Here is a 16,083-nt window from a genome sequence, read left to right on the forward strand (position 1 = left end):
ATAACACTTTTCATTGAAAAATATAGTTGTTAAAAAAAGAATAAATGATGATTGAAAAAAGAATACAATGAATGAAGAAAAAATATTTAAATGAGATAAATAATATGTTAGAAAGTGTATTTGAAAAAGTGGGTAGGTAAATAGTAAATGTCACTGTTTATTATTTAAACAGTACAAAAATTTGAAAAATCTACTGGAGTTACTCTAAAGATCAAAGCATTGATCAATCACTAGATATCTTGCCACCATAGTCTCAATTATTTAGCTTTATTTATTTGCTGCCTTTTTGAATTCTGCACAACGCTGGGTTTAGTTATGAAGCAAACTAAAACATATTTCATTTTCTTCCATATTTATGATTTAAATTAATAGTTTTCAGCTATAATAGTATCTTTCTAATTATATATATATATATATATATATATATATATGTGTGTGTGTGTATATATTGTTGGGCTATCAAGAAACTACGTCTTCATGAAATAAGTGTAGTTGAAATGAGAATATTAAGATGAATAAAGTGAAAATTCAAGGAAATAACAAATCATTTGAGAAGGTTTGGTATGTGCAAAGGAGAGCAATTAATGCACTAGTGAAGAAGAGCGATTTGACTCAAGTTGAGGGAACAAAGAGATGTAGAAGAAGACCTAAATAACACTAATAGAAGTAGTTAAAAAAACATGTTAATTAAAGAATATGGTCTTAGATAAGGATAGAGTGGCAGAAAGATGTGGCCAACCCATCTATAGCCAACTCAAGCAAAGCATAATTGAAGTCAACTCAGGCAAAAACATACCACCTTAAAGAATGTAACATTCCTACAACAAAAAAACAAGCAAAATAAATTGAAGGAACCAATTGCAAAATAGCAGCAAAAAGAAAGAATGAAATGACACCTATAAATTTTAAATTTTAAATTTTAAAATATTTAAAAAATTAAATTAAAATAATTAAAATTATAATATGAAAAAAAATTAAAAAAAATAATGAATGAAATGGTACAATTAGAAACACACGTTAATAAACTAAAATGGTACAATTAAATTATTTTTTATTATTTTTATTTTCTCTCTTTGGAACCAGATTTGGGGAAATTGGATTAGGATTTTAGGGTTTCTTCGTTGATTTTGGGCAAAGAAATCAAATCCATCACAGTACAACACAGGTACAAATCCGAATGGGGAAGAACGAGTTCCTAACCCCAAAAGCGATCGCGAATCGGATCAAAGCGAAGGGGCTCCAGAAGCTCCGATGGTACTGCCAGATGTGCCAGAAGCAATGTCGCGACGAGAACGGTTTCAAGTGCCACTGTATGAGCGAGAGCCACCAGCGTCAGATGGAGGTGTTCGGCCAAAACCCGACCCGAATCGTCGAAGGATACTCCGAAGAATTCGAAAGCACTTTCTTGGACCACATGAAGCGTAGCCACCGGTTCAGTCGCATCGCCGCCACCGTCGTTTACAACGAGTACATCAACGATCGCCACCACGTCCACATGAACTCCACGGAGTGGGCCACGCTCACTGAGTTCGTCAAGTATCTCGGTCGAACCGGCAAGTGTAAGGTCGACGAAACCCCTAAAGGTTGGTTCATTACGTATATAGATAGAGATTCGGAGACTTTGTTCAAAGAGAGATTGAAAAGTAAGCGAATCAAGGCCGATTTGGCTGAGGAAGAGAAGCAAGAGAGAGAGATTCAGAAACAGATCGAGAAAGCCGCGGAGTTATTCACCGAGCCTGAACCTGAACCTGAACCTGTTAGGGAATTGAAACCCGAAGCTGGTGTCAAGATCGGTTTGAAGCTCGCATCGTCGAATTTGAAGCCGAAAGAGAGGAAATTGGTGTTTGATGAAATGGAAACCGATAGCAAAGCCAGTGCCAGTGCCAGTGTGGCGAAGACGAATAATAATAATAAGTCGGTTTTGGGGGAGATGATGAGGGAGGAGGAGATGAAGAAGGAGAGGATTAATAGGAAGGACTATTGGTTGTGTGAGGGAATTGTTGTTAAGGTTATGAGCAAAGCTTTGGCCGAGAAGGGTTACTATAAGCAAAAAGGGGTTGTGAAGAAAGTGATTGATAAGTATGTTGGGGAAATTGAGATGCTTGAGAGTAAGCATGTGTTGAGAGTTGATCAGTTGGAGCTCGAGACCGTGATTCCCCAAATTGGGGGACTCGTGAAGATTGTGAATGGGGCTTATCGTGGCGCGATTGCCAAGTTGTTGGGGGTTGATACGGAGAAGTTTTGCACCAAGGTGCAGATAGAGAAGGGTGCTTATGTTGGTAGAGTGCTTAAAGCTGTTGAGTATGAGGATATTTGTAAACTTGCCCAGTGAGTTTGATTAGAAAAAATGATAAATGGATTATATATATTGGCTATTTTTAGTTGTTTGTCAAAATTTCATTCTGTTAAGAAACTTTAATCTGTTGAATGAATGTATGTATGATGTTTCTTGTGTTCTTAAATATGTATGTTTCTCTTGGATTAATGACTTGGATACTGTTTGTGAAGGAAATAATGGAGAACCCTGTTTTAGAATTCATTTAGTTTCATTAATTAGATATCTAATAGAATATCTAGCCTTATAGAATTATTTTTAAAGAAAACTAATTAACAAGGGAATTTAGTATATTAAAATGGCAGTTTTACGAGTAAGTAAATGTCCAATCTTGTTACTCCATATCTTGTAGATGGAAAATTTTCGTGTGAACTGAAGTTGTTGCCTAACAAACGCTTAGGGCAATTGGATGAGAGAACTATGTATGAGGTAAGGAATCTGATATCAGAAATATCTTGTAATGTCTATGAATTATTGAAAATGAAGATGATTTGCTGTTTTGTCAAGATGCAGCAGGGCAGAGAGCCACTTGATGTCGGCTACTGTTCAATCACAGTGGATGGTGGCTTAAATGATGAACTTTCAGATATTCAATAATTTTTTGACATTTCATTGTTTTAACTTTTGGTTTCCATTTGTATGTATATCTTATATATGCCTTTGTCTTTATTCTAAGTGCTGTTTGCTGGGTGAGTCTCATGTATCTATCACTCTTGCTTTGCCACAGACATGGCTTCCTTTTATGGAATTCAGACACAAAAAGGGAGATAAATCCCACTTACTGAAGAGATGTTGCTTAAGGGTTAAATGCTTTGTTGGTAGGGTGGTTGTGTTTATTATAAGTTGCCACATATATGATTTTCAATAATAATTACTACAAATTGGGAGTTAAATGCTTGACCAAAAACTTTTCTGGTTGCAGACACTGATGCTGGTTTTAATCCAACACCTTCTAAGGTATGGAATGCTAATACTTGCACGTGTGTGTGACAAGAATGTCCCCCATTTTCCTTATCTTGGTTCATTCCCATGTGTCTTATAGACATGAAAAAACTAAACAATGATGCTCTCTCTTTCTCTCTTTCTGAGGTATAGTCCATGCAATTACTTTGGTTCACCTGCTGCCAGCCATCCAGTGATAATTAGGCTATGCTAAAGGAATGAAAATGTAATAAGTTTCAGTTATATATCTAAATATTACATCGGCTTGCTCACACATAACATGTAAATGGGTAGTTTCATACGTATGCAAATAACAGATTTATGTAGTTATATGCAATAGTAATCAAGCCAAGAATTAAAAAAAAAAGTTAAATCAAGGGAGATGTGTACTTTTTTAACAAATAGTTGATTTCTGAACTTTCTTTCCTTTTTCTTAAACAATGATTAGTGTTTGCATTTCTTCCAGACTGATCTAGCTCACCATAATCCCTTTACTACTGCTCTAAAGAACTTTGGCAATAAGCCGCCAGAAAAGGAAAAGGGTAATGTTCTTTGCCATCACAATAAAGAACTCTTTATTAATTATTTATGTTGATCTTTGTATGTTCCTCTCAATCAAAATTTTTTGAACCTGTAGAGGTCAATGTTGAAATTTATAGAGACGGAAAACTGTTGACTCCTTTGCAACTGGAGAGAGAGTATCAAGATTGGATTCTTCAGATGCATGAGCGTTATGATGAAGAAACTGACTCTGGCGAGGATCAAGCTCTGGCGAGGGTCAAGCTGTTCTTGTTGTCAACCCTGCAAACAAAAAGGCACTTGGAATTTCGTCAGAGGGTAGGCATAAAGGGATAGACCGTTTAATTTCCAAACTAGTATGATATTGAGTTTTAATTCATCTTCTGTTGGAGTAGTTTTCTCTGTCAGAGTTTGTACTTTTTAAGTTTAATATACGTTGATAGCCTGCTTTTTGACATCTTAAAACTTTTGGATTGGATGATCTGATGTGGTATTAGAGTCTTGGTTTGACTAGTAGGTCTTTTGTTCGAATCTTCAGTACCCCCATTTGTTCAGTTTCGGTTTCAGTTTTTGTTTTAGTTTCTGTTCTAAACCTGCATCTCCTGCTTCTGGTTCAGTTTTGTTGGGCATTTGGCTTGGATGCCCTAACAATCTATAAGTTAGACAAAGTTTTATTGACTACATTCTTTCTTCTTTTCCTTAATTTTTCAATTTCTCTTTCTGATTTTATATGTTGCTAGTTAATTATGGTTATTTCAACTTGTAGTCATAAGGGTGCATCAGGTTTCAAAGAGGAAGGGAAAATCATGGAAATCTGGTCAGAAAATCAAGGTTCTCAAGGGAGCATGTGCTGGGTGCCATAAAAACAATGTCTATGCAACACTAGAATACTTCCTGATTGAAGGATGTAAAGGTGATGTGGGTGGTAAGTAATTTCTTTGACAGCATATAAAGTCTTTGAATTTGACCATGCCTCTATGTTTCAGTAGTTAATGTTTAAACTGAACATATAGCTGATATGTTTATCCCCTAAGTTTATTTTTATTGACAAATGTTGTGCTTATCCCCTCAATAAAATTGTCATGTCTTATGTCTCAAAGATATCTAGAGTTCAACTGGAATTTTAGTAGAATTTAATAACATTTTCAATATATGGATTTGACCATTCTTTTTTGTTTTTTATTTTCATTAGGGGAAGCTTGAATTTTATGCAGGTATTTTTTCTTTTGCAATCGCAACTCTATCTGTTTTTTGCCCAGTCTATGAATGTGACTCCGTGAATAATTTTCTCATTAATAAACGCTCTTGTTACTTTGGGCTTGAAAGGCCACTAGGACTGTCAGATGATAATGCCTGCATCGTTGGAATCAATGATGGGAATCCCAGTTTTGATATTCGTGGCTCTTTATCCCTACCCATTGATGTGATTGATTCTGGAAAGGTTTGCCATTGCTTTTTATTTATCTTTCCTTAATTCTTCCAACTTTTTATGTAAATGAACAATTTTCTGAATCCTGAGTCATTCACATCAGTGCCTTGCTATTGAAAGGATTGAGTGGAACCACCAGCTTGATAAACTACGCCAGAAATTTCCTTCAACAATTGGTTTGCTGAGTGAAAAACAATGTCTAGATCTGGAGGTTGATGGGGTTTGTATTTCTTCTTTACTGCTCTCTCTTCATATATGTTGGAACATGGTAACTTTTGGAATCCATATTCCTCTTTCTTTGGTTTACCGAGGAAGAGAACAACAAAAACATATCTGAAAATTTAAAATTTGGAATACCAAAATTTTTCATATTATTCCCTCCTTCAGAGCATGTTAAAACTTGTCCCAAAAGCTTATGTTTGATGGGAAATGGTGAGTTTAACCACTGAACCATTTTTCTGACACTGCTTCTTAATTGTGAGCTTAGACCCCTCATCAATAAGTAGGCTCTAACACATGCAATTTTGAACATTTAAATGGCAGGTAGGGCTGAGATAGGGTTCAAACTCAAGATCACTTACTTTGATACCATGTTAAACTACCACTTATCCCAAAAACTTAAGCTGATAGGGAAGGGTGAATTTAATTACTTAAGCATTATTCTAACATAGCATTTTCACGTACTTTTGTTGAATAACTTTTTTTTTTTTTTTTGGTGTCGCAGGAATTACCTGTTAATGGTCCAGTTCATGCAGGACAAGTTCCTCCAACAGAAATTGTGGCGGTTGTACGGCCTGCCAATTTTGTTTCTTCTTTTACTTCAAAAAACTTGGATCAGAAGTATATTGTCAAGAGCAATTTAGAGATGTCTATGGAAATTAAATTTTTAAAAGTAGCTGAGCATCCTGAAGATGCTCACCATATTTATTCAGTGTGTAACACCTTCATCACGTAAAGGATTTCATGGTTTATATATCTTTACTTTGGGTTGCAAGTTTCCGGAATTATTTCAAAAGGCTGGTCTTTATACATTGAAATTCTCTCTTGTAAGTATTACCTAGGAACTATTGTCATGTCTTGTCTTTTATGATATTATATATGTTTTTAAATCTGAGTCTAATCATGTAATCTGATGTAATTGAATTTTGTCTATCAGAAGGATTCGACTTGTAATAATTGTATCAAAAGAGTGCTAGTTAAGGCATCTTCCGAGGTGGTCAAGTGGGAGCTTTTGGATGGTGAGCAGAATCCACAATATAATGTGAGGTACGATACCTTGTATCCATTGAGCTAATGAATTTTCTCTTTGAAACATTCCCTTTGGAACCTGGTGAGACATAAATGTTACTTTAACATATTATAAATTGAGTAACTCCTTATGGAATGTAGTATACCTATATTATCACCTGTGAATTTGTTGTATTGGCTTTTTCTTTTTCTTTTTTTTTTCTTAGGATTTAAATCTTGCATTTTTATCTGCACATTCAACTTATAATTTATTATTTTCATTTCTTATTATGAACTTTTTTGATAGGGTTGGTTGATGTTTCCCACCCTTCTATTTGGGATGTTTTGACTCTTATGACAATCTAACTACATTAACACATACTCCCAAAGTGAGGATCAAAATTCATACAATCAAGGGTGTGCTTGTCCATGTTAAGAAAATGAGTACTGAACTTTCACGTGATAAATTAACCCCAAAAGTGAAGGTATGTTTCACGTGAACATATTTTACATGCCCTTTTGAATACATTGCACTCATATTCATTTAAATGTAGCTATGCTTTTTGTTAGAATATTGTCCAGTTTGCTAATTTTTCAGGATGTACTGATTGAAAGCAATGAGTCAGACAATATCAGGCCAAGTTATAAAGCGACTTTGATGATATGTCCAGAGAAGGAATTGTTCTCAGTCTCAGTTCCATGTCAAGTTATAATGCTCCATTGAGATAGCCCATTCTAATGTGGTGTTGGGAGATGTAAATTTTTCGTTCTTTTGCTACATTTATCATTCTTATTACATATTCTGTTTTTATTTGTATCAGTTAGTCCTGGATCTTTACAGCTTGTCAAGGCCCAGCCACCAATGTCAGAAAACAGACTGCTTCCAGGCTGCATGGTTAAGCAGCTCCTATTAGAGGTATATTGAGGAAGTATTATCATTTTCACAAACACACTTGTATGACATGTTTCTGTGACAATTCCAAGACATGTTCAGCTATCTGCTTGAATGGGAATTGTTGCATTTTTAAATTAAAAATGTAATTTGAAAACTTCATGTCTTCTATCTCGTATCAGTATGAGGCTCGCTGGATGGTACTTACCCCCCCCCCCCCCCCCAAAAAAAAAAAAAAGGCTGGCTTGATTGGCTAGTTCCTTGTGTTGATGATGTATAAAAAGTCGTGTTTCTATTGGTTTTCTTCAAGAACAACAAGATGTTAATATCTCCAACCTTAACCAGAAAATAAGTATTAATTTTGAATAACTTTAGTCCAACTCACACAATTTTAAAACTCTTTTGAAGCCTCTTATATGACAATGACACACTCATACTGTGTAATGTGTATGTATCTATACGCAATTTGTTTGAGGTTATCATTTATCAATTTGTTAGAACTGCATACATATCCCTATTTGTTTCAATTTCCTTTTTTTTTTCATCGACAAATTTATGTGGTCAATGAGGTATTTATCACAGAACTTTTAAGAGTTTACGCAGCTTGAAAATTCGTTTATCAATGTCTACTACACTTCTCTATGCATGCCATGAATGGTTTTCAGACATATAGCAGTTTCCTTAATGAAAATTTTTGTTGAGAGGAACTGCATGGATAGAGCAAAAGCTTTAGAGGCCATCACTTCCTACTACGCTTGAAATTTTAAGTGTTTTGGATATAATCCAGCCCCTATTTCCCTCTACCAACTTTTCTACAGCTGGTGTTTTTACATACAAATTTAATAGGCTTGACAGCGCAGCACATGTGCACTATTTTCATTTCCATTGAATTTTAGATGTTGCCATATTTGGAAGTTTGTAACTTCACTGCACCCTCTACATGGCAGATATGGTATGGAATATCTCTGTCTTGTAGTTAACCTTGTTTGGTTGTTCTAGTTTTTTTTTTGTTTTTGTTTTTGTTTTTTTGTTTTTGTTTTTTTTTGTTTTTTTTTTTTTATATATAAAAAATGTAATAAGCTTATGAGAAGATACATGATACATGATAAGATACATGATTTGATAACTTTGGGCATAAAAATTACATCAATGTGTTATGGCTTGCATTAAGCCTTCATAATTGGTATTTTCTTTGGCATACTGCAGTTTGTCATAGCATGCAGTACCTGGCTCCAATCTGGGCATGATAAATTGACTTAAAGTTTCCAGGCTTATTTTTTTCCGCCTTCAGATATTATTCAATTGGATGTCATAAACAATATTGGATATTTATGCTAGCATACTCAACTTATTTAAGCATAACCCTAACTAATTGGTATAAACCACACGAACACTTCTTCTCTGTTAATTGGATTTACTGCATAGAGTTCAGTACAAGATTTGTTGTTCAACCTTGAAACAGTAGATCATGATCCTGTTTGGTAGACAATGAGAGCATGTATCTTGCACTATCTCCATTTTTGGTCTTAATTTCTAACTCTTTTAGTCAATGTGTGTTCCTACAGATGTTTGATGCATATGGTAATCACGTGTCAAAAGGCTTGGAAGTTCAGTTGGATGTGGACGGATTTCATATGCTAGATCAAACAGATCAAATAGGTCCCAAGCGTAAGGTGAGGTTGCTTTTATTTTTCTGGTATGTTATTTGACATCCTGAGCATATTAAGTAAATAATTGGGATTAAGGCTCAAGGAGTTGAAATTTAAGCTTACTGATGTCTTATGGTATTTCACTATAACTAGAGAATTTTTCTATGTAGGTTGATGATAATGGATGCATTAACCTTGGTGGCCTCTTGAAAGTGATAGCAGGATTTGGAAGTAAAGGTATGATCCTTTCTTCGTCAGCTTTCTCTTTCGTTGTACTGATCTTGTGAAACTTGTTTAGGAGATGACCTATAAAATTTGAGTTTCCTTGTACAAAAAAATACCCCATACCATATGAATTTAACTAAAGCCTTTTATAATGACCAAGAAAATTTGACACCTGAATCATGGTTCATGTGCCACAGTGGGCATATATCTTTTCTTATCCCCCCAAAAAGGGTAAATTATACCGACTCTTGTTGAGGTTTCATGAAATGACACTCCCTCAAAAACTATGGAGGAAATGGCACTTCCTCTCCCCTAGGTTTGTATAAAAGTGACTTAAGTCCATGTCCTCTAGGCTTGGATGGAATAAATTGTATTCTTTCTATTTTAAAATTTTATATATTTGAAATAGCATGATAATTATTTCTAAAATATGAAATGCCATTTTTTGTTAGAGGTGATATGAATTTTTATAAGAATCTTGTTTATTTTCATAAGATGTGACTAAGCTTTAACTGTACAGGGTTTTCATTGGTAAGTAAAGATGGTAGATAGTTGTTGGTTGTTTCAGGAGATAGGGAATCGATAAAATGGGGGCTTTTGAGGCTTTGGTATTAATTGCAGATTCTGTTGTAGCAGCAAATGGAGATTTTTTTGCAAAGAAGATTTTTATTTTTTATATTTTTTATATCAGTATATTTAGCACAAAATAATACTTATAGTGTGTTCAAAAAGGCATCCTTTGCTTCTTATCTATATGACAAAGGCATTGTACATCAAACTATTTATGCTCACACACCCCAACAACATGGTGTTGTTGAGTGCAAAAATAGACAACTCCTTGATGTTGCTCAAGACTTCTTGTTCCATATGTTTTAGAATAGTATGGTTAAAAAAAAAAAAAAATCATAACTAGTGCACAAAGCTTCCACTTTTGCAGGGGCTAGAAGAGATCCTGGTAGATAGCCTTACCCAATTTATTGGAGAGGCTAATTGCCGGACACAAACCTACAATCTGTTGCTTTTGGTTAAATGATCGAATTCATCGTTTCTTAGCCAATCCTGAAAAATTTGGGACTAACGATTGGTTGTTACTATTGATTAATTTTACAATTTCTTTGCAACTTATTCTTTTGAAACAAGAGGTACTTTATCATGGTCTCAAAGTAGGTGGTCCTAAGTTTAAACCCTATCTCCACTCTACCTCCCATTTAAGAATTTAAATATTCCTCATTTTGGACCTTATTTATTAAGGTTTGGGCCCACATGTGAGGAAGAGTGTTTGAGTAATATAGTTAAATGACTACTTCATAGTTTCCTAAAAGTAAATGGTGAATTTAGTCATTATGTAAAAGGTTGCTAAGAGTCTATTTGTTCCAAGATGGGCTAATGTGACATATTTGCTCCAGCTTGGGCAACTGTTATAGAGCTACTATTGTGTAACTTGTACTATTGTATTGTACTCTTCGGAGTTTGGAATATTTCCATGGTAAGTTGTCCCCACCAAAGACTGTAGTTTAGCTCCTTGCTTGTTGGCAAGGAAATTTTGGTCATCATCGTAATGGTGTTATTTGGATGGCTGTCTCTCATTGTTTGATGTGGTGCATTTGGCAGGAGAGAAACAACCAGTGTTTTGAAGATTCTGAATAGATTATAGCTAGTTTAAAACTTTTCTTCTTTAAGACTCTATCGGATTGGATGTCTATCATAGGAAGTCATTCTATTTTTTCGGTCTATGATTTGATGGATGCTTGTAATTTATGTATTTGTTTATGTTGGTCCCTGACTGTATACTTCCTGTATAGTCGGGTGACTCATTATTAAGTTCTTGAATAAAATTTCCTTTACTTAAAAAAAAAAAAAAACTAACTCTCCTATATAAATGGAATATGGAAGCTGAGGGCTGTAACAATTTCTTACCTCCTTTTTCTAAATACCATTTTCTAGATAGTATTCATTAACAACCATATTGTGAGTGAATTATGGTTTAATTCCTTCTATCAACCTTGCCTTGCAGCTTCACTGTCTGTTTTATCAGGCCGTGAAGTTGTTTTCAAGCAAGAGCTTCAAATTGAAAAAAGGGAGGTGAGGATTGCATCAAGGGTTAGTAATTACTTGCTTTGGTATTTTAGGTTTTAAAATATTGTATCTACCATGAATTATTCTTTCAAATTCATGATTTATGTAATTTTAGGTACCTGAGTTTTGTACTGCTGGTACTGACCTGGAAAATATCATTTTTGAAATTGTCAACTCTGAGGGTGATGTTGATGAGACTATTCATGATGAAGATAAGTATGGGCAATCTCACACTCTCACTATAAAGTCAGAGTCATTCAATACTGAGGAATCTATTCGGTCCACTTTTAAACATGGGCGCTGCATTGTTCCTGCTATTCCCCTCCCTCAAAAGAATGGGATGTTTTGCTTTGAAGCTTCTCATTCTCGTCACCCAGAGCTAAATTTGAGTATTCAGGTGACCACAACTTTGCAGTGACTATGATTTGATTAGGAGTTCTACATTTATGATTGTTAAGCTTTATGAGCAGGTTTCTGTGCAAGCTCCAAAAGTGGAGTATGATGATATTCAGTCTCCATCTATAGACGGAAATGTCTTGCTCCTTCAGGACTCATCTTCCCTAAAGCAAGTAGAAAAAGTCATGGTGTCCATGATAAATAATGAGAAGGTACAGCCATTAACCTCAGCTTTATTTCATATTTTCAGATAAAAATGCATCGGTGTTCCTTAAATTTTTTTTCTACTGTCATTAATTGAGTTCCCTGCCTTGATGGCTTCTCTATGCAGAAACTTGAGGATAAAACAATTCAAATTGGTTTTCGCATTGGGAATCTAGAGAAGCAACTGAATACACATACTAAAAGGAAGGAAGAAGTCGAGCAAGATTTGTTTCAATTGCAAGGTATTGAATTACTAGCACTTTATTATTATTTTGCTCATAAAATAGGCATATAGGGTTGGATAAGTGAACGAAAAAGGTATCTGATCAGATGTAAAGGGAACATTTCTTAGTGAATCCAGGTCCACTGATGAAGATGTCTTATTTGTAGAAAGAATTCACATATACAACTCAATATAGCAATTCAATTTCTTTGATGGTATATTTGCCCAAGTCACGGAGGCATGTAAAATTCTAAAGCTGATAGCAAATATATCGTAAATTCTATTGTGTCATTACTTACTTTTTTGCTTGACCCTATCATTACTTTCACTTTATAACAAAATGTAAGAATCTATTATAGTTGCTTTCTAGAAAAAGTAAAAATAGCAAAAGAGCCAACTTCCAAGTAAAAAGCAATACTTTGTGCACCACGGGAAGAAATTGCTATTATGTTATATCTGTGAGTACATACTTGAAAAAAATACCAAAGAAACCCTTCAGATGCCTTCTTTTGGTGGTGTTCTAAAGGACCTAAACCAAAGTCAGCCCCTACAGGAACATCACAATTACATCTATCTGAGGACCCAATTTAGGTTCAACTTCATGTACATTGCAACAATACCATTGTTCGTGGATTGAAGGCCTAATTCCAGCCGACACTGGTAGATGTCATCAAATGGCTTGAGACCTTGCAAGTTGCAACACTTAAAAGTATTTTATTTGTCATTCTTTAGTTTTTACAAGCTTGTCATGTAAGAATGCACTGAAAGATAACATGCCAGACAGTAGTTTCCCGTCGCCATATAGCTGTCTAATTGTCAATTTTTGGGGCCAGCATTCAGGTCATGCTCAAGTAACAAGGTTTTGGTTTATAACATTGTAAAAAAACAAGTGTTAAACTGATAATATTTTTACAATAAATCATAGACGTTAAGTTATTGGTTTTAATTTGAATTTATTAAAACTACTTTTTTATTCATTAATAATATCCTGTAATGACCTATCACTCAATATTTATTGAATGAAAAAGTCGGGAAACGTATTATTTCGAAGAAAGTGTTGTGAAATATAGTATTTCTAAAAACAAATGCCGAGGGAGGGTAGATAGATGCTATTGGATATTCTCTTAATTAGTTTATATCAATTTGAAGTAGCTTTTATGAATTGAATATAACTTTTAACTGTTTTTTTTTTCAATAAAATTTAGAAAGAAAAAAAAAAATTATAGGCGCTACAGTCTAGTAAAATTGATCAAAATAAATTTATCATAGTTAAGACCATCTCCAATAAGTTCTCTAAAACCAATTTTGGAGAACAAACACCAAAAACTCACTCCAATAGTTTCTCTAAAAGCAAAACTTTCCTAATTTTTTTTTTGAATTTGCTACAATAGTTGTCTTGATCTAGAGAATATTGTAGCAACTTCAAATGAATTTTTCTACTTAAAAAAATCATATTACTCAATAAAAAACAATTCTTTTTCTCTTCTCTTACCACGGTTACAAACATTTACAACGGCGTTTACTGTGCCAAGCCGCTCCTTCCACTCCAAATTTATAAAAGAAAGAGAGAGCTAGAGAAAGAAAGAGAGAGAGGTTCTGGAATCAAGGAGAAGAAGAAAAAGAAAGGGAAGGATAGAGATGGGAGTAGGTATACGTGTGTGGTGGAGAAAAATAAGAGAAAAAAGTGGAGAAAAAAAAGAAAAAAAAAAAAAGAAACGTATGGATGAAAGAAAGGAGAAATAATATAAAGAATAAGAAATGACATTGAGAAATCTTTCCACAATATTTTCATAATAAATTTTAAGTAATAGATTATTATTAATTAATATTGGTGAGTAAAAAAATAATTTCAATAATGTGTTCAAATTAGAACTAGTAACAACTTTCTACATACGATTTTGTTATGATTATTGTGAAAGTATTGTAAAAAATATTTTGAACGTAACACTTTTTATTGAAAAATATAATTGTTGAGAATAAATAGAGGAAGAATAAATAAAGATTAAAAAAGAATAAAGAATGAATGAAGAAATAATATTTAAATGAGATGAAGAAAAAATAGAGAATTTATTGAAAGGTGTATTTAAAAAAAAAAAGATTATTGTAAATATTACTGTTTAATGTCAAAAAATAACAAAAATTTAGACATACAAAAATTTAAAATTTAGACATGCCTGCATATGCTCTTAGAATATGGGTTTTATTAAAATAATATAAGGTCCGGTTAATGTGTGCCCTAAGGGCACACATTAAGCCATCTATTTTTGGAAATATTTTATGAAAAATTGAAAAAGTTTTACAACTTTTTCAATTCCCGATAAAACTTTTTCAAAAAATAGTATACTATTTGTGTGCCCTTATAACCCACGTTAGTAAAATCCAACAATATAACACTCATTTCTAGGTACTATAAAAAAAACTAGTGGGGAAGCACGTGCAAGGCACGCGCTTGCCATTATATTAAATAATAATTTGTTGTTATTATATTCAAGTTCAGTGCATAAATCTCCCTTTTTTACAAGATTTTTGGAGGAATTATGTAACAATGTTACAAAGTTTGGAGAGATTATGTTAAACAGCCTTACTCTTACCCTTACTCTTCCCTCAATATCTTGTCATTGAATTGAATAACAATATGATTTCAAATATAGAAACTATTTATAACACAGCTAATATGTAAATCATTTTATATGTGAAACACCTAAATTTTTTAGCATCAGTATTTCTAATATGTGAGGAATGGAATATAAAGTTTTATTTTCTATAAATTTGCGAGTACAGAATACAATGGGATACTGACTTTAAAAATGAAAATTTTACATTTCAAAACTCAATTACAAGTACAAAAAAGCCTTTTGCTCTTAAGAATACATAGTTCATACTGCAACCCACCCTCAACATTACCTTCATACACAGCTTTCTCCATATGTACAAGTCGAAATCTACCTCTCCAAACAAGGCAGAGATGCTACAGGGAATTGCATAAGAACTAATCATCAATGGCAAAGGACTTCTAAACAAAATTATATTCATAATGATGGGACAACAAAGACTTAGATGTTCCATTGGTAGAGATTCCAACTGTTTACCTTGGTTTACTCACATCCTTGTCAACCAACAAAGAAGAGCTGAAGAAACTTCAATCAGCTCTAATGAGCGCCCATTGTTTTTGCTAATACCAACCACCGTTATCAATTTGAGAAGAAAAGAACAGAGGACGAGAAGCAGAAGTGAGAAAACAGAACCGAAAAAGAATATTGGAAATGCAGCTATAGAACTAAATTGTAAATGAATGGTTTATCAAAGAATCACATGTGAAGACCAGTGTTAAAATGTATAGTAAGCATTACTCACTGAAAAAAAAAAAAAAAAGTCAATAACTTAAATGGGAAACAGAACAATAGGAATCCCATTTCAATTGTATTCCATAACCCGTTCCAAAGCATTATATGTTTCTCTGGATAGACCTCAATCTTCTTTTGGTTAACTAACTTAATGCTCTACAAACAAAGCAAATTATTCATAACAGAAGCAATTAAGGCAACCTCTAAATACAACTTTGAAAAGAAAACATTCAGGTTTTGCATCAATTAGTTTGTGTGCATGTAAATAAAAGAAAACTATGAATATATATATTACTGGTTACCCATCGCGGCTGCATTCATGAATGCTGGATCTGCATCCAAAGTTCCAAAGCAAATATCATCATAAAACAAAGCTAATAATAACATGCATGTATAAATTATGTGTTTGTGTGTGTGTGTGTGTGTGATAGGAAGAAAGAGATTAATTTTACAGTGAGGCATAATGTGAAAACTAAAATACCAAATTGAACACTGTAATTGGCTGACCAAAAAAAGCTAACAAAGAGATAAGATCAAATAAAATAGGGATAAAAGACCAAAAGACCTACTCTCTAACTGTTTAAATTTTTTTTTTTAATTTTAAGGATAGAAGTGTAAACCA

The 16,083-nt window shown here is 33.6% G+C and overlaps 1 protein-coding gene and 1 pseudogene across 1 annotated transcript; both read left to right on the top strand.

The window, feature by feature from the left end:
* The first annotated feature begins 1,029 nt into the window (after positions 1-1,029).
* On the top strand, positions 1,030-2,780 carry LOC142615764 (KIN17-like protein). Its single transcript, XM_075788592.1, has 2 exons — positions 1,030-2,328; positions 2,688-2,780. The coding sequence occupies exons 1-2, from the start codon at positions 1,178-1,180 to the stop codon at positions 2,704-2,706; spliced, it is 1,170 nt and encodes a 389-aa protein (XP_075644707.1). The 5' UTR covers positions 1,030-1,177; the 3' UTR covers positions 2,707-2,780.
* Positions 2,745-12,328, top strand: LOC142615765 (structural maintenance of chromosomes flexible hinge domain-containing protein GMI1-like; annotated as a pseudogene).
* The last annotated feature ends 3,755 nt before the right edge of the window (positions 12,329-16,083 follow it).

This window comes from Castanea sativa, chromosome 11 (genome assembly GCF_040712315.1).
Source record: "Castanea sativa cultivar Marrone di Chiusa Pesio chromosome 11, ASM4071231v1".
Taxonomy (NCBI): domain Eukaryota; kingdom Viridiplantae; phylum Streptophyta; class Magnoliopsida; order Fagales; family Fagaceae; genus Castanea; species Castanea sativa.